The sequence below is a fragment of the Thermobia domestica genome, chromosome 5, assembly GCF_964235325.1.
Source record: "Thermobia domestica chromosome 5, izTheDome1.hap1.1, whole genome shotgun sequence".
Classification (NCBI taxonomy): Eukaryota; Metazoa; Arthropoda; class Insecta; order Zygentoma; family Lepismatidae; genus Thermobia; species Thermobia domestica.
Window position 1 is genome coordinate 40,115,788 of NC_137458.1, and position 25,416 is coordinate 40,141,203.

General features: G+C 36.3%; 2 protein-coding genes across 14 annotated transcripts in view; one reads left to right on the forward strand and one right to left on the reverse strand.

The window, feature by feature from the left end:
- LOC145685882 (endoplasmic reticulum lectin 1) overlaps positions 1–22,342 on the reverse strand; it is a 93,371-nt gene extending 71,029 nt beyond the window's left edge. For 4 of the 12 annotated variants that reach the window (XM_081758611.1, XM_081758610.1, XM_081758606.1 and 1 more), the window contains exons 1-5: positions 21,776–22,338; positions 13,600–13,689; positions 11,713–11,793; positions 7,278–7,413; positions 2,818–3,082 (exon numbers count right to left, since the gene is read on the reverse strand). In XM_081758611.1, the coding sequence (XP_081614737.1) occupies positions 2,818–3,082; positions 7,278–7,413; positions 11,713–11,793; positions 13,600–13,689; positions 21,776–21,931 (728 nt within the window). In that variant the 5' untranslated portion in view covers positions 21,932–22,338. Of the gene's footprint in view, positions 1–2,817; positions 3,083–7,277; positions 7,414–11,712; positions 11,794–13,599; positions 13,690–21,775 lie in introns of all 12 variants that reach the window. The other 8 variants (XM_081758602.1, XM_081758601.1, XM_081758612.1 and 5 more) reach the window with 6 other exon arrangements.
- LOC145685884 (bifunctional protein GlmU-like) overlaps positions 1–25,416 on the forward strand; it is a 54,609-nt gene that overhangs the window by 3,360 nt on the left and 25,833 nt on the right. The window contains exon 1 of one of the 2 annotated variants that reach the window (XM_081758615.1): positions 22,073–22,195. The exons of the other annotated variant lie outside the window; for it this stretch is intronic. Coding sequence (XP_081614741.1) covers positions 22,193–22,195 — 3 coding nt within the window. The 5' untranslated portion in view covers positions 22,073–22,192. Of the gene's footprint in view, positions 1–22,072; positions 22,196–25,416 lie in introns of those variants that run through there. 2 annotated transcript variants of the gene reach the window in all.

Here is a 25,416-nt window from a genome sequence, read left to right on the forward strand (position 1 = left end):
CAGTGGCACAGCGGTAGAATGTTTATCTCTTGGGCGTGTGATCCCTAGTTCGATCCCAGATCGTGCCAAGTGGTCTTTGTGATTGACAAACACCGTGTGCTTGGGTTTTATCGAGGTTCTCCCGTTTCCTCACACTTTATTTATTCATTCCACCATTTCATTCATTTCTTATTATCACCGTCTCCCTTAGCACCGTTTCTTTTTCTTTTTTTTTTTTTAACATTTGTGGAGGCTTTACTTTTCTAAGAAATATACAGGTAATCTCACCTATGATAAAGATATTGCATAAACCGTAACTCTATTTGTAGTAGTTCTCGAAGAGTAGGGTAAAGATTGTGATCCACAAGCATGTTGGAAAATTTTTTTATTAAACTAATTAAAAGTGGAAAAGTAAAGTCAGAAATGCCTTTTTCTGTAGGCATGGTGCTGAAAAAACACAAGACCATTTGAAAGATAATATTTCTGATTATTATTTGTCCATTGTTATGCAAAGTTTAAGTTATATTACTACGCTCATTCCGAATGTAATGCCTCCTTTTTGTGTGTGTATATGTTGAGTGATCTATAAGCTAAGGCAGACGGTGATAATAACAAATGAATGAAATGGTGGAATGAATAAAGTGGGAGCAAATGGGAAAACTCCGATAAAACACAAGCACATGGTGTTTGTCAACCACAAAGACCAATTGGCACGATCTGGGATCGAATCAGGGATCACACGCAGAAGAGGTAAACGCTCTACCACTGTGCCACTGCTGCCCCCAGCAACGGCGAAGAGGCACTTCCTTTGCACAAAAAATTTATTTATAAAATAATATTTCACTATATAAATTCTACATATACACTACTTACTTCCAAACATAATGAACATAAACACGTGAAAAAAGAATTCATGGATTTACTAGTAGAGATATAGATTTACATTTGCGGAGAGTGCAAATAAATCCATTTTCAGTTAATAAAAATTGTTGTTTTCTCACTGCAACTTTGAAAGTATCATTCCAACTTATCTAAAAATCAACACCAATCTTGCATGAGATTTTTTGCTAACGACAGAAGAAAAAACTCGACTTTAGAGCAGCAATTTAGCAATACAAATAACCCATAATTGCGACGTTTTAATTCTTTTCATACGAGTATTATAGCCCTAGATTTATAGCTAGAAGTTAAGCCAAATCTCACAATTTGATAAAGAATTCCTACTAAAACGTAGCGGCCCCAACTCGGAATTACAGCATCAATTAGCCCATATTTCTGACGTTTGATTCTCTTCGATTCGAGATGTCTAATCTTATGGAGAGTTTTTACTTGATGTCAAGGTAGACTCGCCAACTTTGATTCCGATTTCCCACTAAAAGGTAGGAGCCCAAAAATCAGGATTAGAGCAACTAATTAGCCCATAAATAACCCATAATTCTAGCGTTTGAATTTTTAGGATCGGACTATTGTAACCGTATATTTTGTTTATATATATATATATATATATATATATATATATATATATAAAGCTTGATGACAAGCTAGACTCGCTCATTTTGAATCCGATTTTCCGCTAAACAGTAGGAGCAAAAAATTGGGATTAGAGTAACTAATTAGCCCATAATTCTGGCATTTGAATTTTTACGATCGGATCATTGTAACCATATGGGGGGAAGGGGGTTCTACCTTGATATCAAGCTAGACTCGCTTACTTTGAATCCCATTTCCTGCTAAACAGTAGGAGCCCAAAAATTGGGATTAGAGTAACTAATTAGCCCATAGTTCTGGCGTTTGAATTTTTTCGATCGGACCATTGTAACCATATGGGGGGTTCTACCTTGATATCGAGCTAGACTCGCCCACTTCGAATCCGATTTCCCGCTAAACAGTAGGAGCCCAAAAATTGGGATTAGAGTAACTAATTAGCCCATAAATAGCCCATAATTCTGGCGTTTGAATTTTTTCGATCGGACCGTTGTAACCATATTGGGGGTTCTAGCTTGATATCAAGCTAGACTCGCCTTTTTTGAATCCGATTTCCCGGTAAACAGTAGGAGCCCAAAAATTGGGATTAGAGCAACTAATTAGCCCATAAATAGCCCATAATTCTACGATATGTTCCGGTCGTTTTGGTGTTGGTGGTTGGTCTAACTTGACACGCGTTAATAAATGCGATTAGCAATGAAACTGATAGGTTATAATTGTTGTAACCACAGCAACTGAGTATTGAAGATTTAATAATAATTGATAATATGCAGAGTAAAATCATCATTTATGAACATCAACTGGTATGAACACAGAGATACAGAAGAAGAATTATTACAGCAATATGAATGTAAAAAACATTGTACTTTTGTATATTATCTTCTCCGCCATAGTGTGGGAGTAACTAGAATGAGTAGTACACATTTTATTCATTTAAAGAACATATATTTAAACAATATAGGGAAAAGTGTTATTTATACAATTAAAAAAAATAACTTCACAACTGATAAGTTGAATTTCTTATTCAAAAGAAATGCTTAGTATAGTATTTACTTTATTGGATGGTTATTAAAATCATAAAGTATTTTCCGATTGTGTTTTCATGGTATTCACTGTATTCCTCCCTTATTTTCACAAAAATCAGAAATTGCAGTATCAGGCCACACTTTTGTAGTATCTACAAAATCTCAAGTGAATCATTATATACTAGATTAAAACAAGTATAGTTATGTATTTTATTGTGTGTGTCGCTTGAACAGAAAATTCGACATTTGCCGACCCTTACTATACATAATACAATCAACTGCTTTATAGAAAATATAAACACATGCTGAGTATATAACTTATACGCACCTGTATTTCGGATGCTGACACAAAAATGGAGACAATACAATAATCTCATATTCGCAAGTCGAAGTTTCTTTTATTGAGTAAATCTCGTGCTTGCCATGTCGGTAACAGACGTACAACACTTTCGTAAGACGTGGTTTGCTGTTTAAATCACACAGTGTACCATCGGTCATATTTATCTGCAGGTATGGCATATTCATTCCATCAATCTTCTTGACAGGAATTTCAACTTCAACGTTGTCTTCTTTCATTTTGTCAAAATTTTCACCTAAAAGGAAGAATGAAAATTTGAAAATTTATACGATATAAAACAGAATCTGTGTTAATACAAGAAACTTCCTACGTTACAATGATACAATTACACTAACATCACATTTAATGGTTTGTCCCAGTCGAAAAGAAACATACTGTACCACAGCGGATAGGGCCAGGTCGACAATTTAACTGTGAAAGTAGCCATCTGTTTAGTTTGATATGACCTCTATGATACCTTGCTTTATTACATAAGTGCTATATAAAATTAGCCAGTAATAGGAAAGTTATATACACTAAAAATAACACTATATACACTGCTGTAAATGTGCCTACAGTTCCGGCGAAACCGGTTCTTGAAGATCTAGTTTTCAGAACGGGTTCCAGACCTGGATCCGACCCCTTCCCCCCTCCAAAGACCTGTAAAGGAGGCACAAAGTTGACCTCAAAACAATGCAAAAAAGACCACGCGCTTGTGCCCTCCAGAAAAAAATTTTGGTCCACCAGTGGATATTCAGCCAAATGAGTTTGCCTGTTTAGCCAATGAATTTGACAGTTACTCAGTTTGTTCGTCATCAGTGACATTACACCAGTGTATTGTATTTTGTTTCAGAATTGTACGTATTAGACTAATGACATTTTTAAATTTCTTTTGAATAATGTCACTTATATGTGTGTTAAGAGATATGACAGAATGTAGCTAAGTAATCAGCAGAAGGAGAATTTTGTGTCAGGAAGGTTTTACAGTTTTTAGATATACACGTTTGTGAATAGGTACATGTTTGTGTATAAAAATATTTGTTGGATGCACAAATACTAAAGTTTAGTGCAGTGTGAAAACAAAAATTGGCTAGGTTTTTTCCTGTAGCTGTAATTTTGCCTTTGCATTGCAATGTACTTAGAATTTGCAGGGAATTGAAATTGTCCGTAGATACACTATTGAGGCAATTTTTCATACTTAAATACACACAGGGAAAGTTACCTGAATAGTGAAAGCTGGAATGAGTCCGAGTTATAAGTTCAGTAGTGATTTTGTATTATATCATTTGTTTCAGAACAAAATCAGCTGTAGCTTACACACATAAAATTCCTGTTCGATTACGTTCACACGATCCTCCTTACGAGACGACATTTTACATAAAATCAGAACCAGTTCCGGAACCGGATCCCTTCAGAGGTGAAAACCGGTTCCGGCCATCCCTACTACGCATGTTTTGGATATACGCCTCGAATACAAACCTAATCGTGATTTTGCGCTCACTCTGAACAGCTAATCCCGGTTAATATAGCCTCGATGCTCAATTGGGACATTAAACTCAAATCATCAACAACTAACTACTGTATGTGGTCATAGCTCCATAAAATTAGCTGGATTGATCGGGAAAGCAATATTAGGGAAGAAGTATAATATTAAGGAAATGTTAGAGCACGCACAGAACATTATTTGAATATCTTCCTTGGAAGTCTCGGTTATATTGTGACGCACTAAACTGTCGGACTCCTCCTGCATCTTGTCGGGGTATTCTTTCATAGAAATTGTTTACATGTATTTCCATCTAAGTATTTTTGGCTTAATCCATTTATTTTCGCACTTAGTTCTCCTAACGCATGAGTGGAAAATTCTGGTTTATTACAATATGAACGGGACTTGCAAGGAAGTTTAGGATAATTAAAAACATTAAAGGAAAATAGTTAAGACACTAAAACGAAATATTTTTTTTTTATTTTTAAAGTTCATGATTGTGCTTTTTAAGATAAAGGAGCCAGATGGTTAGTGAAAGCGAATGATCATAACAGAATTAGTGGAATAAGAATCTGGGATGAAATGGAAGGACCCCGACTGGCCATCACATATTCACATGGTCTGGGATCGAACCAGAATTCTCTTGCACCAGAGGCGAGCGTTTTGCCACGTAGCCACCGTGCCCCTAAGGCACTGTCTGAGACTGAAAAAAAAAAATGTGTGAATACGGAGAGGAAAAAATAAAAACAGGAAGCAGACTGCAATTGATACACTGGATTAAAATTTGGACCGTGGCACCTTTAAACGTCGCACCGCACAGTGATCACTTTTACGATTGAGTGTACCAAAAACCCCAAAGATTATTTCATGCTAAACAAGAAAAGTGAGCTTAGCTATTAATTCTAATCTCGAGTGAAGCCATTAATTGTTTTGTCTTTATGATCATTCAACAAACTAAGTGGCTGTTGATGCTAGTGCAGGGAACACAGCAAAGAAACTCGAAGTCTATTTCTGCTAAAATAAAGACATTGGATTTTTTTAGTGCTGGGGCGTTTGCACATGTTACGAAGTAACAAGGCTGATAAGGAGCACAAGAAATACTTTAGAACTGATATCCGATTTAGCAAGTGCAGCAGTGGCTGAGCCTTTACTCGTTCATTTCGGCATTACCGAACTATCTTTGCTTCTTCGAATTGGTTTGTCAAACGCAGCGCTGCACGTGTTCCATGCCCGAGTCCATAATTGATGTTAGCTGCTTGCACCGATCCCAAAACTTCGGAACCCCATTTCTAGGGCCTCGGGGCCCTACCCCGACTTTTGGCATTACCACTGTGCTCAGAGGACACAGACCTTTCCAACGACACCATCCGCGCTCTATGTTTAAAATGGTTTCCGTACCGTAGGAGGAATTTAATAGAATGTTCGCCATGCTCTTTGAAAATTCGTTTCGAAATCAGGGATAAAACATGTATGGGTAAGTACGTGTTTCTGCTTCCGTTGGAATATTTACAACATGAAGGTTAAGTGAAATATTCAACAGCAAGAAAAAATTAATGATTTCTTTAAATATCCTGTCTCATAGCTATTTCTAAATGTCATTACACTTACAGGTGCTCAGTCATAACAAATTTATAATTCCAAGGTTATACCTTTACTCTGAAAGAAGATCGTGGTAAAGGCATTATGATGATGAAACAATGGGTAAAACGACTAAGTTGAAGGAAATGATAGTGAGATGTTTGAAAGGGCACTATTAACAAATGTAACTTGTCTTTTATATGCTTGAAAAAGACAGCACAGAATACTAATGATATAAGAATAAATCTACATCATATTCAACGAAATTATACTTTAATTTTCCCTTTCACTCATCTCATTTTTCATTTTAACCTTAGAAGAGTACGTCTTTATTGAGAACTAAACGTGAGACCAAGCGTATTAATGAAGTCTCTCTCTCTCTCTGCTGTCTGAAAAATGAAATCTTTGAGTTTTACGTCCCACGGTTATGCCGGTTAGGCTAAAGGAGACGATGATTATGAGAAATGAATGAAATGGTGGAATGAAGAAAGTGGGAGGAAACGGGAGAACCCCGAGAAAACCCACGCACACGGTGTTTGTCCATCACAAATCTCTGCTGTCTGCTCCATGAACATCTTAAGAATTTATGTAAATAAAATTTATTTCCAATTATGTTAACTATTCTGCTCTGTATTCCTCCAGCTGTTAAACAGACTTATTTTCTCTCTCTTGGAATACCTACTCACGACATTGATGACGTAATATGTAGACTGACTATAAAAATCCGTCCTATGTGAGACTATGAAAATGCTGAGTAAAAAGGCCAGATTTTACTTGAGAACTGATGGCACATAGGACCACGCGCATTCTTCTGGCAATTATTTGAACTACTTCCACAGTGAACAGCACGATTTTAACTGAGCAGTATTAAGCACATAGCCCACATTTTGACATTAAACCGAACTTTTCCATTTTTGGCATTTAGCATGGATTTCATTTTCAGTCTACCTATGTTCTTCCGGCATAGCTTTCAAAATGGCTGACAGTGGCACATAACCGTACCTCTCCCTCATGTTCTTACGAGCCTAAAAGTTAGATATCTATAATTAGTTTATAAGTAGCTGCATCCAAAATTATCATGTAAGGGCATTTTATTCTGAACAATAACGTAGTGTCAGACGTGCTGTTGATTTGACGTAAATATTCCTATCTCGTCCGGTTTCCTTCTGGTCTGATGAAGCGACGGTGAAGGCGCTTCCCAGTGTTTTCCTGACAAACAATAATATCCTGCTAAATAAGAATGTTCTAAACCTATAACCGTTATAGGATTTCTGTGCTCCAACTATATATTTGCTGAAACTGATGACTGAACAGGGAAAGATCACGTAAATATGAGAGATATGTTAAAATCTACAATATACTATCATCTATGCACATATCAAATACTTACTTAATGTAGCATACAGAGTTTTATCCCATCTCCCTAAGAAATATTCTTGGGTCTTCACCTTTTTACCTTCCCTTTCTTCGTGGTACTGTCGTACATAACGGCCATGGCACAACTCGTATGTCCAATATGCTTCTAACTGAAAGAAAAAATGAAATGAAATCTTTGAGTCTTACGTCCCACGCTTATGCCGGTTAGGCTAAAGAAGACGGTGAATATGAGAAATGAATGAAATGGTGGAATGAAGAAAGTGGGAGGAAACGGGAGAACCCCGAGGAAACCCACGCACACGGTGTTTGTCCACCACAAAGTTCACTTGGCGGGTGCTGGAATCGAACCCGGGATCCCAAGCACCAAAGGTGAACGCTCTAGCACTGAGCCACCGCGTAATTGAAAGATTATATTATAGTATGTTGAAGTTTTCATATCTTGTATAACGCGCAATTATGCACAATAAAAAATACGTAAACTCCACGTACCTTTGCATATTTATATTTCTAGAAGTGTGTAATTTTGAGACCTAAACAGTATCTATAAAGGTAACCAAGAAAGATCCGTCGCATTTTCATCCATCAGCTTCGAACATCGATATGTCACCTAAGACGTACCTGAAAGATCAAAAATATTCCCCATCAGCATCGACGACCTTCTACCAACGTTCTGGAAGGTCATGGATTCCATCGCAGTAGAACTTGGTGAGCCATGAAGCGAAGAACATATTAAGTGCAAAATGCACCTGTACTACGGATTTGAACTGGCGTCCTCTAAGGTGATTGTCCAAGGAATGGAACAGGTGATAATCGGACGGTGCAATGTTTAGAGAGTATGGCAGTTGCAATAATGTTTCCCATCCAAGGCGCAGAATAGTGACCCGGGTCATCCTAGCCACGTGGGGATTAGCGTTGCCCTATAACAGGAGGACCCCTTTGCGATTCAGAAGTACTGGCTCCAGAGTTTTGAGTTATTTTGAACACGGCTCAACTGCTGATAATACACAGTTGCACTGATGCTCTGACCAGCTGGTAGCAGTTCCCGATGCACGATGCCGCGAGCAGTCCACTTAACACACAGAAGGACCTTTTGGTGCTGTGCTGGTTTCGACTGTTTTGGAACCGGTTCATGGAATGCTAACCAATGATGATGGCATCGTGGAGCTTCGTACAGGACCCACTTCTCATCACATGTCAACAACCTGTCCAGAAATGGCTCTTTCCTCAGACGAGACAGTAAAGAAACATAGATGTCTGCTCGCGTTGCCTTTTAGCCCGGAGTCAAATCATGTGGGACCCATCGACCCAACTTGTAGTGCTTCCCAAGTTGATGGGGGTGCTGCCGAATGGTTTTCTCCACTCACACTGAATTGTAGTCCCAGTTCCCCACATGTCTGGCCACTGTTTGCCTCAATTGCTGTCTAAAGATCTGCATTTTGTACATGTGTTGGTCTTCCGGCACGTAGTGCGTCTTCGAGTGTTTCGTCACCGTCCATAAACTTGTTAAACCACTACTGCACTGTCCGCGTAATCACAACACCCTCACCAAAGGCCTGGCATATCTTCCCCCCCGCTGCAGCGGCGTTTGACCCCAGTTTGAAGTCGTATAGCATACACGCCCTTATAACCCTCTGTGGAGGTCCCATGTTCGTTCTGTCCTTACGCGAGTTCACGGTGTAACTGAACTGTCTCAACAGGTAGTATGTTGGATATACCCACACCAACAACAGACCTTTGTCTTATCTCGATTCGCATTCAACTCACCGTGTGAGGGCCAATTGAACACAGACCTCCACAAAAAGCTACATGACTTACTCGTGCATGGAGCAGTTCGACTTCTTATTTCCGAAGATACTTTAGCTTCAATAGATGCCGCTACATTGAAAGCTCTAACGGCGAAACATCCTACACATCCTTGTGGATTTACGCCACCTAACACAGCAGATTTTAATACTAATGTTAATAGAGTCTCATCCAATGAATTTCTAAAAGCGCTTAAATCCTTCCCTTCAGGTTCTGCAGGAGGTATAGACAGCATGCGCCCTTCAATTCTCAAATATTTAATACTTTATAATACACAAGATTCCAAAGATCGCCTAATTAAGATCGCATGTGAGTTTCTGTCTAAGATTATATCAGAGGATGTGTTTAAAGTACTAAGACCAATATTCTTTGGAGCATTTCTAATAGCACTGACAAAGAAAAGTGGAGGTATTTGACCTAGTGCAATAGGGAATACATGGAGAAGGTTTTCATCCAAAATAATTTGTGGAAGAATTAAAGAAACTCTACTTCAATTTCTCTCTCCACACCAACTTGGGGCGGGCATTCGATATGGAGCCGAAGCAGCAGCACATACGGCTCGCATATATTATTCTTACCTCACCTAAAACCTAAAGCTTTCTTAAAACTTGATTTCAGGAATGCCTTTAATGAGATAGACAGGAACGCAATGCTATCAATCGTAAAAGAAAATTTCCCGTCGATCTATCGTTATGTACATCAGAGTTATGCTCGGTCCAGCTATTTATATTATGGTAAACACATCATTTTTTCACAAAGAGGAGTACAGCAGGGAGATCCTTTAAGTCCAACATTATTCGCAGTAAGTTTACAGCCCATAGTCAATAACATCAACACAGATTTGAATGTTTGATACTTAGATGATGGAACCATAGCTGGAGATCCAGATACCGTATTAAATACATAAAAAATGATCTATACACAGGCAATTATAATTGGTTCACGTCTCAATTTTTCGAAATGTTAAGTTAGCTTTCTTGGAACAACGACAGAGCAAATGCACACACTCTTCAGATCATACAATGAGGTAGCTCCGGACATTCAATTAATGCATCCTTTAAACGTTTATCTCCTAGGAACAGCCCTCTCGACAGAATCAAGAAATACTTTAAGAACATCATTTACTATTCCAAGATTACTATATTTTCTGCGAAGTTCACCTTCATGGAAGGAAGAAGATTTATCAGAACGCTTTTATAACACCGTAAAATCTGGTTTAGAATCTACTCTACATTGTTTCCTTAAGGATAACACATGGCTTCAGGCTTCTCTGCCAGTTGGTTTTGGTGGATTAGGCATCCGACGAGCCATAAATTTGAGTATTCCTGCCTACTTGGCATCATTCTATGGTTCCCAATGTCTAATAGAATCACTTCTTCAACAGGATATAAGCTTCCATACCGATTCTGAAGTTAAAGAGTGCTCTTTCACTTGGTCATTGCTAGTTGGCTCTGAATTACCTGAATTTAGTACTACAGCAAAGCAATCCACGTGGGAAAAACCTATTTTCAAATCACACTTTTCCTTTTTACTACAGTCTTCAGACAGCCTAGAAGACAAGGCTAAAGTAATTGCTGCATCATCCATAGAAGCAGGAGCTTGGCTTAAAGTTTTACCTTCGTTCCCTCTAGTCCTTCATCTCAGTAATGAGTTTTCAAATAGCAGTTGCCTTACGGTTGGGAACAAATATTTGTGAACCTCATAAATGTCAGGCATGTAAAAATCCAGTAAGTGAAAAGGGACTGCATGGACTCTCTTGCATAAAAAGTACCGGAAGATATCCCCGCCACTCAAGTGTCAATGACATTATAATGAGAGCACTCATTTCAGCAGGTATACCGGCAATAAGTGAGCCAAATGGATGTAGTAAGACCAGATGGGATGACCTTAGTACCTTACAAGAGAGAAAAATCTTTCTTTCTCCTCACTCCAAGCAGGGAATGTAGCCAGTCGAAAAGAAACAGACAAAGAAGAAAGTACAGTAATCTAACAGAGAAGTACCAATTTGCAACCATTGCCATTGAATCCAGTGGATCGTGGGGCAATGAAGGCCTCAATTTTATAAAGGAAGTAGGTAAACGCATCAGCCATTTACCGGTGGTGATAGAGCAAGAACCTTCCTAATTCAAAGAATAAGCATGCCAGTATAAACGGGTAATGTAGCCTTTATATTAGGAACCATACCACCAGGTAAAGAGTTAGACAAGATTTTCCTACTGTAATTATGTTATCTAAGATTTTCCTACTGTAATTATGTTATCTATTTTTTTTTCTTCATTTTTTCTTCATTTTTTTTCTGCAAGAAGAAGTAGTTCGGTTTGTGACAATTAGATTTTCTATATTATTTATTAGAATCTGTTGCTCCTTGTAAAAAAAAAATAAATAAAAAAAAATAAAAAAAATAAAATAAAATAAAAAAATAAAAGAGCTGGCAAATTTTACACAAATTTGAAACGTTACAAAGAAAGAAAGAAAAAAAAAGTGATTGTTTTGAATTTATTCTTGAGAAACTCCAAAGCATCACTAGCAGTTCTATTACAAATGTTGTTTTGATCAAACCCATATTTATTGTTTTGCCATTAGAACTAGAGACAAGTTATGAAATACTATACAACACGTATAGTACCTATAATAAGGATACTTACTCGATATGAACATGACGAATGAGAAAAAAGTGGTGCCAACAATTCCAGAGGATTTGGTCCATGATATGTTTCATCACTCTCCTTAAAAAAAATAAAACAGATCATTACATCAAGATTTTGACTCACAATGAAAAGCAACGTTAAGTGAAAGTCTGAAATCTACTACTAATAGCGCTATGAAAGATAGCAGAAAGTAGAATCATTGGTAGAAAGACAGTTGTGTTTAAGTAACATTATTCCTTATGAAATGATCTCATATGTATGAATTGGCGCGTTCAGTCCACAAGAGAAGGTTTTGCTCATTTTGGACAGGGTGCGAATTACGGCCAGGAATACAGGGGAAAATCCCCCTCTGAAAAGCTTTTATCCTTGGCTGAAAGGCAGAAAATAAATTCCCAGGGGGATGCTATTTTACAGTCCTACCTTCATTTGTATTTCTTACATCATTCAAATTCTTCAATTCAATGTGCTAAACATAAATCCGTTTGAAAATTGTTAACAGAAAATGCATTGTAAAAAGTAATTTGGTAAGGTTAGGTTAGGATTGGTGTGTATTGGGAGCTGCGGTTTTTTTTATTTTTTTATATTTTTATTTTTATTTTTTTAATTTTTTTTTTTTTTTATTTTTTTATTTTAGTGAGATCTGGTGCTGTAGGTTAGGATTAAAATTGTATAATACTGGTGTACTTTCCCCCAAACCTAAGCCAAGTGTGTTAAGTTTAATCGTTGTTGTCAACCGGATTGGCACGCTTATAGCAAGTTTATTTAAACGGGACTTTTTTAAAACTTTATCCCATCCCCTCGGAAAAATCGCCTTATTCGCACCCTGATTTTGGACATATTTCACCTTTAAGTTCTCTGTCTCAAGCTCCTTTCAGACCTCAAAAGATGCATGTCCAGACATTGTAAATAACTCTTATAATGTGTATATATATATATATATATATATATATATATATATATATATATATATATATATATATATATATATATATATATATATATATATATATATAAAGTGTTAACTTTTTCATGTTGTTAAGCGTACCGTGCCAATTTTGTTTCTTTTGCTCACAACTCTATTCACTTGACCTGATTCCCTTGTGCTCTGAACGCCCCAACTATTATACAGACAGAAAAATGTGCCCAGCAGATTGGCGGGGATAAAATACACTGTTCAACTGCTTGTTTGGTGTAGGCTCTGGTAACTGCATTACATACCAACGAGACCACTTTGTCTTTCTTTTTATATTAATACCACTATTGTGATGCTGACGTCCCAATTAAACCTCATCCAATCAACCAATAAACTGCTGAAAAGTCTCTGCTTGCAATTTGTAGATATAATTCAACACTGGTAATTATTTAATGCACATAAAATAATTTTAGTAACTACGTATATGGTATATGGTACATCAAAGCAACTCAACTTGATCGATTGTTTGGAGGGTTTAAGAGAACTTCAACAGCGTGGCTATTTGTTACCGTCACATTAAAGCCAATGGCCGAATATTCTGCTTATAAAAGGAATTCCAACATAAAAACCATGATTTCTCAAAACAGAAGGAAAAACAGCTCAATCAAATACAGAATAATAAAAAAAAGTAGTCATCAAATAATCAAAGAAATTAAAACAAACATTGAAAAAGTTAAAATGATAAACAACAAATAACAAGAACAATAACTAAAAGAACAGCAATAAAAATAACAATAAAAAAAACAAATGAAAGCTAAAAAGAAGTATCTCAACTAAAATATTTCTTGCTCAACTGTTGGTTGAGCTGAGCAACGTCTTAACTCCGAAAAGAAGTGTCTCAACTGTTGCTCAACCCCAGCACAAAATGAGTGTTCTACATTGCAAATAATATCCAATTGCTATTGACTCACCTTTTCTTTCTCCTTGTGATGTGGAAGCAAACATTTGTACTGTTCGTTATTCGCTGAGGTCACTAAGAGTGGTTCCACGTCTGGAGGTTCCTAAAGAATAAATACATAAAATTCAATGAAAATGTATCAAATTTAACATCTCTAACAATAAAGTTCAAAATAATTTATTTAAAAAGCATGCCTTTTATATTTATTATTATTATTATAACACAGGATAGAACTATTGAATTAACTTCTATGAATTTACAAATACCACGTCGAGGGCTCTAAATACACCATTGAATTTAAATATCTCATTTACACATATTGAGAAGCTAAAAGTACATTTGCAACAATTACAAGGTAATGACATTTGAGATGCAAAACTGAGTTAATTCACGCGGACTACTTATTAGCACGCGGACTACCTTGATGTACCCTTCACAGAACGAGTAAGAGAGCGTTTTCCAACAATTGTAAACATACAGGAAGCACTATTACTTGATACCCACCCCATCTCTATTATTTTTGGGCCACGGTGGCTCAGTAGTAGAGCGTTCACCTCTGGTGCATGGGATCTTTGGTTCGATCCGAGCTCGTGCCAAGTGAGCTTTGTTGTGGACAAACACCGTGTGCGTAGGTTTTCTCAGGGTTCTCTCGCTTCTCCCCCCTTTCTTCATTACACCATTTACTTCATTTCTCATCATCACCGTCTCCTTTAGACTAGACGGCATAATCGTGGGACGTAAAACTTTTAATGATTTTCATTTCCCATCTCTATTATTCTGTTCAACGTTACAAACAAGTATTAAATGGTTGTGTATACGTAAGAAAGGCCACTCAAATTTCCATGTCGGTCAAATAGGAGAGAGTGATATGAAAAGAACGTACATTATTTATAATAACCTTATAGCGTTTCATGATATACCTGCATAATTTCAAAGAATTACTCACTCTAATTTCTTTTCGAGGCACCTAACAAAGATAGGTTAGGAAATTTTGGAATACTATAAATGGTAAATTAATAATCCAATCTGTGAAAAATTTATTTTGTGAAACAAACTTCGAGAACATAATTTTCGTAGTATTTAACCTCTTTGATATCCCTGAATCACGATATGATTCACGGCTAGTTCTTGTCTTTTAGCTGGTATCTACATTTACTTCATTATAAGTGATTTTCCGTCCCCAGCTTTACTTATAAAGTCACGTACCTGCTACTGTTTACATCAAAAATATACAGATACAGATTTTATCATCCTCCCTATCTTTCCGCACCTCATTATTTACAGAAACGTTCATCTTTAGAAACTTTTATATCTTCGTATCTGCTTTCTGCTAACCGTACTACATGAAATTTGGTAAATATATAGCCTAAGATATGTATTTATTAAAGCATTCACGTCCTCATATCTAAATGTGGGGCTTCAACAAGAGGATCTATTTTTTTTTCACACAAAATTTATGAAATTAAATTAAGCTTCTAGTTTAACATCCCATACTTATGCACCGAATCTAAAGGAGACAGACGGTAATGAATAAAATGGTGGAATGAGGAAAATGAGAGAACTCCAAGAAAACCAACGCACACCTATGATCTTAAATTTGTCAAACGTATGAGGGATAACGTCTCTCGGCGTCGCCAAGCACACTATTCACGGAAAGTATTTTCTAAAATATAAAACTGCATATTTTACTATAAGCATAATTCATACCTTAATTTGTTCTATAATTATCTTAAGCTTTTTTTTTTTTTTAAATCATTCAGTGCATTCAGAACTTTATAAAGGTCTTATGTTGAACGTTGTTGTGTATCTTAACGCAGCGTTTCCCAACCTTTTTCAACTTGCGGCACACTACGGGTGTTACTTGAATTCTCGCGGCACACTCATAGATCTTATTATTATTATTACATGTAAATATAAAATACCGTGATAATTTTTTTTCTGTGATTACTGATCTCACGGAGAAGAAAGCTCGATCACTGGTTTTTCTTCGTGATAAACCATTATGCTTATTTTTCATTCTAATTTAAAAGTAGAAAAAAAATGCAATGAAATATAGGACTCAGGTTTATGAACATACACCTTCTTTTTTCGAAAATTGTAGCCAACCTTTTACTAAAAAGAAGACTAAATAACGAAGGAACCATTAAATTTTTTGTACTTTAAAACACAAATGTAGGTAATTTTTATGCATGTTTGCGTTGTCGAAAGGATTGAATGATATTTTAAAATTTCAAATTATGAAATAGTCTGCAACAATAAAAAAGCGATAATGGTCATAACAATGACAACAAATACTTTTTTTTTTTTTTTTTTTTTATGATCTTCTTCAATTGTGGACGGATAGTTGACAAACACACCCTCATATCGTGTTCCAGAGTTCACAGCTGTGGCCTATGTTTTTATACTTGATTGTGTTCATTGCAGAAAATCCTGCTTCACTTAAATAAGATGTAGAAAAGGGGAATGAGAACTTTCATGTCCTTTGCAGAAATAATTGGATATTCTTCCCGGAGAGAAATCCAGAATGATGCCATGTCTTGCCTGAGTGCTGGAGCTTCAGACCCTGGTCATACCTCACATCGATCAATTCACTTTCTTCCTAGACATTTAATTCTGCTGACTGTAGGACAGAAGGCGCAAAGGATCCCTCACCCAGTAAAACGAAGTCAACTGAAACGTAGGAAAATACTTTTTAACATAAGTACACAAATAAGACAATGTGTCTGAAATGAGGTTTGTGTCAATTTTACAGCACCTTGTAAACTCATATTTTGTTTTGTTTTTTAATTCTGTCCTCACAATGTGAGTTTCTTCTTGAATGAGCAAACATTGTCATTTGAGGTTAGGATATTTTCGTTCTTTCCCTGCATGCTTTTGTTCAGCGCATTGAATGTTTGGATGTGTCGGCAAGAAAAGCAACTTTATTGCACCAAGAATCATTGGTAAGGAAATCGGCATATTCACTTTCTTCTAACAGAAAGAATAAGAGTTGTTCTTTAAGTGCATAAAATCCCGACAATAGGTTACAATCCTGACAATAGGTGCTTCACTTCTGTGTGATTAAGTAACTAAGTCTATTCAGAATCCATTATAGAACATATATCTGAAAATAACCTTGTTTTAAGAGAATTTGCTTTTATGTAATTAACCATTTTTACCACTTGATTTAATACTTCTGCAGGTTCAGGAACAAGTGAATATGAAACAAGTACTTCTCTATGGAGAAAGTAATATGTAAATGTTATTTCCGTATTCTTTTGCTTTGCTAAAGCCAAAAGTCCCTTTACAGAACCTGTCACAGGGGGAGCGCCATCAGTGCAAATACTCAAATAAGATTTCTATGACAAACCTGCTGCATCAAAATAATCACTTACTAAGTCAAATATATCGTGTCCCTTAGTTATTTGAGAGAGTGCTTTACAAAATAAAAACTGTTCAATATGCTTTCATCATGAATGAATCTGACAAATGTTAGTAACTGTCCTTGACTTGTGACGTCAGTTGACTCGTCCAACTGCATAGAAAAAAAAAAAAAAACTCAACCTGACGGAGTAATTCTGTAGTTTGAGATTCAATATTGTTTGATATGTCTTGAATATCTAATAATATTGCACTAATATTATTGTTTGACATGGGAATTTTCTTTACTTGTTTTTTAATGTCTTCCCCAAACATCTTTACAATTTCGGAACATGAAGGTAAAATTACAAACTCAGTTGCATGGAAATTCATCTTTTTTAGCAACTATTTCCCCCACAGCATAGCTTGCTTCTCGTGCTTTATCAGATTTACTAACTTGTTTTGTAAAAAAATTGACTTGGATTGGTTCTTGAGTTAAGATTCTTTTAAAATATTCCAACGGCTTATCTTTTAAATTGACATGCTTAGTATGAAAGTGACGTTTTAACTTCCTTGATACCACTGTTTCATTAGACAATTGTTCCCTACAAACGACATACTCAAGGCGTGGGCGATCTTCTCCAATCAACTTAAAACAAAAATAGGAACTTTTTTGTTATGCTATACCGTTTCCCCCTTCTTCAAGTATATTCAGTTGAAATTTAAAGTCATTCTGATCAGTGGTTTGTTTTATACAGCATTTTGGAAGTGGAACCTTAATTATAATCACCCTGTATAATAATGTATTGCACTTACAGTAATTGTTTCCATTGTAGGGGTTCATAATAACGTGAAATACATATATACATGTTTCCTATGTCTTGTAATTTGGTTGCTATAGAATTAATAATTTTGTTCTGGTTTCCTCGCGGCACACCAGTGGCCCATTCGCGGCACATCGGTTGGGAAACGGTCTTAACGTGAAAGCATCTAATTCGCCCAAGAAAGGTCCAAAAAACTGATAAAAATCACTTTCAATGTGATCACTTTAGTTGTACCAATAATATACTAACAAACAGCTCAAAAAGCCAGCGGGTTTTTCCGGGCTGGGCCCACTTGGACAAATCCTGATTACTCCTGTTTCATTTTCCTACTCCAGTTGTATTTGTATTTCGCAAATATTTATTAATTTCCTGCTTAATGTGTTCTTCACTACGTACGAATCCATATTGCATTACTATCCAAAGGTAGTACCTTTCAACTTTTCAGTGTTTCAAACTATGTCATATTCAGAAATAATGAAAACAATGTGTCAGTGGAATTATAACTTGTTTCCTTACCATATCACTGTGTGGGAGGATATACCATCACCATAGGAATTCTGCCATCATGGGCAGGTCACTTGCCGAAACAGAAGCTTCCATGCTCCACGGTTTTCAGTTAATCTCTTCGTCTTCACGTACGATTTTTCTGTTTTGATATTGTCCATTAATTGTAACCTCCTTCACCCCCACGCTCTCTTTTCTGCTACCATACCATCTAGCACGTCCCTCATGATACAGTTCCTTCTAAACGAATTTCCCAAACAGTTTTTCTTTCTTTTCTCAATAATGTCTAAGATTGTTCTTTTCACTCTCACCATTTCTAACACCCTCTCATTCGTTCTCCGCTCGACCCAACTAATTCTCTTCATTCTTATCCATACCTACCTTTCGAAACATCCCCGTCGATCTTCATCACTTTTGAGTAATGTCCATGTTTCTGACCCATACAGTACAACAGTCCGCACGACGCATTTTATGAGTCTTTTTCTCAACTTTCTATTCAAGGCCCTACAAAATAGACTTTTCTTTCTCCTATGTAGGGAAATGAAATGGTTGGCAACGAGAAACACAAGTTTTTAACGACAAGTATGTGATGTTTGAAAGAAGAAGAACTATGTTAGCATGTTATTTATGAATAATTAAGAATGTAATGGCTAATAAGTTAAGGTGTTAGGAGCTGAGTAATTTATGATAAGATGACGGAATAAGTGGTCCTCAATTTAAGAGAGAGTTTAGTGCTTATAGAAGTATTATTGGTAATAATAAACGTGTGATATGATCAAAGATTGAATTGTAATTAGAGACATACAATTTAGTAATTGTCCATTGTTCAAGTTAAGCCTAACCAGCACTATTGTTGAATTTCCATCTTTATGATCTTAAAGGCTTCTTTCGGCATTATCCTTGCTTTTTTTTTTTTTTTTTTCATGTTCGCAATTATACCATCACTAATAATACTACCCAGGTATCGAAAACTAGTCACCTGTTCTATTTTCTCCCCTCCTACCTTTATATGCGACACTGATCACTTCGTTCCGATCATCCTGACTTTTGTCTTCCTAACATCTATTTTCATCTCATATTCTTCACAGCCCTTCCTCAAGTGGCACCTAATTGATTTTCTACTCAGATTCCGCAATAAGCGCCGCAATAGCAATTTTTTCTATAATAGTTCTATAATTCTCATATCTCCCTGGGCTCCTTTTCTTATTCATCGATATCATGATCGCCTTCCAGAAGTCTTCTGGACATTCTCCTGTCTTCTGGACATTCTTCTATGTCCTCACATTTTCTTTTGTAAAACTATTCATTTTCTCTGTCTGTTTCCATTCGTATCTCGTTGTTTAACTTCTTGAACAATCTTTCTGCTCTTTTCTGTATCAATCTATTTCCACGTTTTTCTTTCTCTCATTGACCGCAAGATCTGTTATGTAACCCATGTCTTCTTAGTAGTTTAGTGTGTGGGGGGAGGATAAAGCTTGGCATAAAATTTATAGTGCATAAAATACGAACAAACTTAAAAGCACAAATTTCTGCTACATGGGTACTAAAAAACAAGAATACTATCTAAGCGAGAGTAAAGGCATCAGCGTAGTAGGGGAGCCGCCCGGTAGCACGTACCTAAAGACCAGGCGCGTCAGCGATTGTAGTTACACGTATAAACGAGGATAGTGTAAAAACATTTTACATGCCATAATAACATGTACATTGAATGCAGCAATTCCATGATCATTTTTAACTGTCTTCTCATAACACTTGGGGAAGACGATGGCTCAGGGTCCTAGGTTGATCCCCGGCCAAGTTAGTTCTTGTGGTGGGCAACATCGTGCCTATGTGTTTTCTCGGGATACTTTCGTTTCCTCCCACATTCTCATTTCAACAATGATTCCATTATCATTCACTTGCCTTAATGGTCTTCCTTAGCCTAAAGGACATAATCGTGGGACGTTAAACTGAAAGACTTTTTCCTGATAGCACCTCATTTCATCATGCCTTCCTTATAGAGTACTACATGGTAAGAAGCACATTTTTTACTTCGTATTTCTACCTTATTAAACATATGAGAGATACTCGCTCCCGATCATATTTTCAAACATGAGAAAACCAAGAAGCACGCGAAGTAAAATATTTTAGAAATAAGAACGGGTACAGATATTAGACAAACACCACTGAAAAGGTTATGATGTAACCTTTAATGCAGTGTTAAAATCTTTTTATCTTTTAAATCTCAAATGGCTCATATAATGGTACAAAGTCATAAGTAAGCATCAGCCGAATTACCACTTTTAAGCCCGAAATTCAGGAAAGTTGCTGAGCCAGAAATGTCCTATATAAACTTCACATTTTCTTTCCACACAGTCTACAACTGAATTTTGCCAAAGTTTGCACTCGAATACTACTGGTGAGGGAAGTGCGAAAAATCTTAAACTTACGCTAAATGCTCTTTAGTTCATATTTCATGGTTATTTCACACAGCAACACGATATTTTACTGTTCTACTTGTAGTTTCATTTTCACGTATTGAACTTGTTATAGCATTTTTTTTTTAAATATTATCCTGTACTTCTTTGTGTAATTAGTCACCGTACTGTAACGATCTCTATTTACCTTATTCGTTTGTTTGATCTCAGGGGCGTCTCTGGCGGGGGGACGCGTTCCCCTCCAATATTCCGAAATATAGAATATTCAATATTTTATACTAATTTAGGCCTAATTTATTTACTAACGACAGAATAACGTACAAATAATACTCTATTATATTTATTTGGAATGTAATATTCAGGCTGTGAAACGATTATAACAGAGTTCTTGATATATCTTAGGGGTCCGTGAAGGTAAGCAGAAAGGTAATAAATGGAATCGAAGATAATAAACAGGTTGGGCTAGGTACTACCATTTAAATCACTTTCTTTGATGCCCCCCCCCCCTCAAATTTTACAAGCCACAGACGCCATTCATTCGTATAATTTTATCAACTTCCCTGTAAATTTTGTAATTTTAAGGTGCTACCTGAGAATCCAAAGCAAGATGAGCAAAGAATTTTCTTTTTTTTATTTGACGACCTATTTTTAATCTGTATCTATTTCTGTTCTTGGATGGCATTTAGTATCTCCCCCAACTCGTTTCATGGCTCCACAACCAAGTACTTTTTTTTTTTGTCTACATTGTGATAAAGGTATAAAAAAAATTAAAACGGGCCCTGCGGGGCTTCTAACCCCGCTCGCTCGTATAATTATATTTTGTAAACTAAGTAACACTGGAGATCTTATATACGCAAGACTGAGGGAGATATTGGTAAATGTTTAGGAGAAGGGGTTCAGAAGTACTAAAAAAAATACAAAATTTGCGGGAGAAATGGAAAATACAAATACTTACATCTAACATAACCTAACCAAATCTAAACTAAACTAAACTAGATGAACTCATGCAAATCTTCGTCACATTTAACGACTCCAACCATACATAAATGATTGGTTAATTCAATTTAAAGTAATCATTTACAGTATTTCCGACTAGACAACTTACCAGTAATTCGTTCCCCGTCAAGCCTGGCCAATTGATCTTAAATAACACTGTATCGTCGAATGCTTTAACGTCTGTTGCTGTAACATCCAAGTGAGTGGAGAGGATACAGACACCCACCAAAATCAAAATCTGCCACATTCTGTAACAAAGTTTCATCTCATTAACCTCTAAAACGACTTCTTTACATTGTCTTGCTCAAACATAACACCTACAAAAAACTACATCATACATTATTTAACAATAAAAGAGATATTTTAACACTTTTATATATTTTCACATTCTCTCCCTCTTGCATCTAGCTTGCTGTCGTCAACTGTTTCATTTTTCTGCTATGCAGTCAACAAAACAGCAGAACACTTTGGTTGCGTTCATCAGTTTCTCTGATCATTTACTCACGCAGTTTCACTGATCACTTTGATGGTGAGTATTTATTTTAATTTTAACATTCTGTGATGAATTTTTCTCAGTGTTTAACTATTGTACATTACATTAGCAAGCCAGTACTCTAAGCTAAGAATTGAAAGAGCAAATATAAAGTAACTGAACATCATTAAAATATCTATTCACTTTCAGCGTGAAGAAACTGATCACCGACAACAGTTGACTAATGACCTGTACTGAAACTTGGACAATTCTCATTGGTGTAAAATCAGAAGTACGTATCTTATTATTTATGAGCCAATTGCTAAATACAACGTAAAAGTAACTACGAACAAACTACATCTTCATATATTACTTAGCATAAAATGTCCGAAAATACAGGATAGTTAATAAAGAAATTGTAATCAGTTATTTAGATGCCAACAGAAGTGAGTATCTACTATCTACATATATGATTTATTTCCACAAATTTTTGGCTATGTAAGCCGATTTCAGTACACGTACGGTAATCGTCGAAATCGAAGAATACCATACTGTTCCAAAACAGAACTCAAACAATTGTACTTTTCAAAGTTACTAACGAGGAAACATGTAAGTCTAGATATTCACTTTTGTTAACTGTTGTGGTGCTTTCAGAAGATTTCTCCCGTGAGGATTTTCGATACATGAAGGAAGTGAAAATACTGATAACCTATGTTGAGCATACGCGTGCTAATCTGAAAGCTTAGATTCCTTCAGGGCTCACTAATGACTAAAAGGGTTATTAGCGTACACGCTTTAGGTACGGGAGACCCGAGTTCGATTCCCGGCGGAACTCATGTGGATCAGATCCAACGTTAAGCTGTAGTTTCACGTTTTTAAATGAGACGCTGAACTTAAAAATCAAATCAAAACAGCCTTCTTCAGCCTCCCAATATCCTCGTAAAGAGTCTGACCTAAACAATTCGCCCTATTCAGTAATGAATCTGTCAACGCAACGAAAATCTGAGCTTTAGTTTGCGATAATAAGCATACAAGTTATAATTCAGTTTTGTATTGCGTTACACCCCGCAATGTTTTACAAAAGCTGTTACTGAATGAGCCCAGATGTTTCAATATAGTTTACGTGTTCTAATTTTCCTAACTAAGGCCACATTCCGTAGGGTTTACGTCAACGCATCGCATATATACGTTTCAGATTGCGATATAATCACTATAGGAATTATAGGGCCTTATACAGAGTCGTTCTGACGCGTGATTAATGCCACACTAAAAGAGTTCGACTAACATGTTTCCTGTAGTAGTCAGACCTTTAGTATGACGCTAATCAGACGTCAAAACGATTCTGAATAATTCGGACAATTGCTTGTTCCAGTTATACACGTTACGTTGAGTTGCGATCTTCAAAATTTTGAAAAACTAGTACTAAATAACCTCAAAGCTTTCAAAAACATGAACCACCTTGTTAAGACTGTCTCATCTCGAAATATCGTTAAAATTGTGTCTCGTCTAGTTGGCAACTCTAAAACCTTATGCAGAGTCGTTTTGACATATGATTAGCGTCAAAGTAAAAGCCAGCTTATTGCAGGAAACATATGTTAGTCGAACTCTTTAGTATGGTACTAATCACGATTCAGAATGACTCTGCATAAGGCCTTAAGTTTCTCCAATGTTTCATTCCTGTCGGTGCTTATGACGTTGACAGTGGTGGAACTAAAGGGGCTAGTGACCCTACTCGAGAACTTGGCCACCATTATTAGTAGTTGACACATTGGTACTTCCTAAAATATTGAAAAACGTAGTACTGATCGATAAATATTTTACGTTTTCAAAGATTCAAAACTTTTTTTTTTTTTAAAAAAAAAAAGATTTATCGCAACTATAGATATTTCGTAATGTACTAATCTATCAAGTGACCCCAGAAAAATCGTTTAATGAGTATGGACTATAAATGTTAGTTACTAAACTACAATATTATAATTCTTTTCCTTATATTTTACGTTCAAGAATCCAATATATTTCAATCAAAAATTTTCTTGTAGGCCGCATATCTGGAGAATTACATACACTAGCCAAACCCAAACTCAGTATGATGTACTTATTCCGTAGAAAACGAAAACTCGATTTAGGAGCTGTTCAAAACTTTTGTGGTTCTTGATCGAAGATCCAATGTATTTCACTCAATCAAAACTTTACTTGTAGGCCTTATATCTGGAGAACTACATACAATGTAACCAAGCCCAAACTATCACTTAACTCAGTATAATATGCCTATTTCGTAGGAAATATAAAATCTCGATTTAGGAGCCGTTTAAAAATTTCGTGGCCCCTGATCGAAGATCCAATATATTTCTTTCAAATAAGTTTTCTTGTACACCTTATATCCGGATAAGTACATGGAGTGTAGCCAAATCCAAACTATCACTTAACTCAATATGATGTGCTTATTTCGTTAAAAAAAAAAAAAAAAAAAAACGCGATTTATAGTGTGGGCAAATTAGACTAAAATAATAAAGATGGCGGAAAAATTCATAAAGAGATAAAAATTGGCAGAGATGTGTGGAATAGTGGTCCAATCAACGTAAGTTCCGGGAAATCCGAGTGGAGCTTCAGCCACCATATTGGAAAATGACCGCCGCTGATGCCGTTAAACTACGTTTTTCGTTATTTTGCACACAAAACGCCAGAAAAACGTCAGAGAGAGATAAAAGTTGGTACAGTTGTATGGGGAAGTGGTCCAATTAACATACTAAAAATCCTGCGAAATTCGAGTAGAGCTTGGGCCACCATGGCCACCGATGATGCCGTAAAACGACAGTTTTCGTTATTCCGCACACAAAATGTCAGAAAATCGTCAGAGAGAGAGAAAAAATCAGTACAGGTGCGTGAAATACTGATCCAATCAACATACTAAAAGTCCTGGGAAATGGAAGTAGAGCTGAGGCCACCATCTTGGAAAATGGTCGCCGCCAGTACCGTGAAACGACCTTATTCGAAACGAGTATAGTAGATTATAATCCAGCTCAGGTAATAAAAACCTAGTCAATTATCCTTAAATCCATGCCCCTGACAGTGACACCTTGTTCGGGATGATTGTCACTTCCTGGTTTTACCTCATCGATAAAATCCAAAACTCCGAATAATACCGTACCGAATTCTTCATTTTCCTTAAAGAAATATCATCAGAGACAATGGTCTTGGTACTAGTTCGTAGAAGAAGGACTCATGCAAATCTTCGTCACATTTAACGACTCCAACCATTCGATGAAACAGTAGTGTAG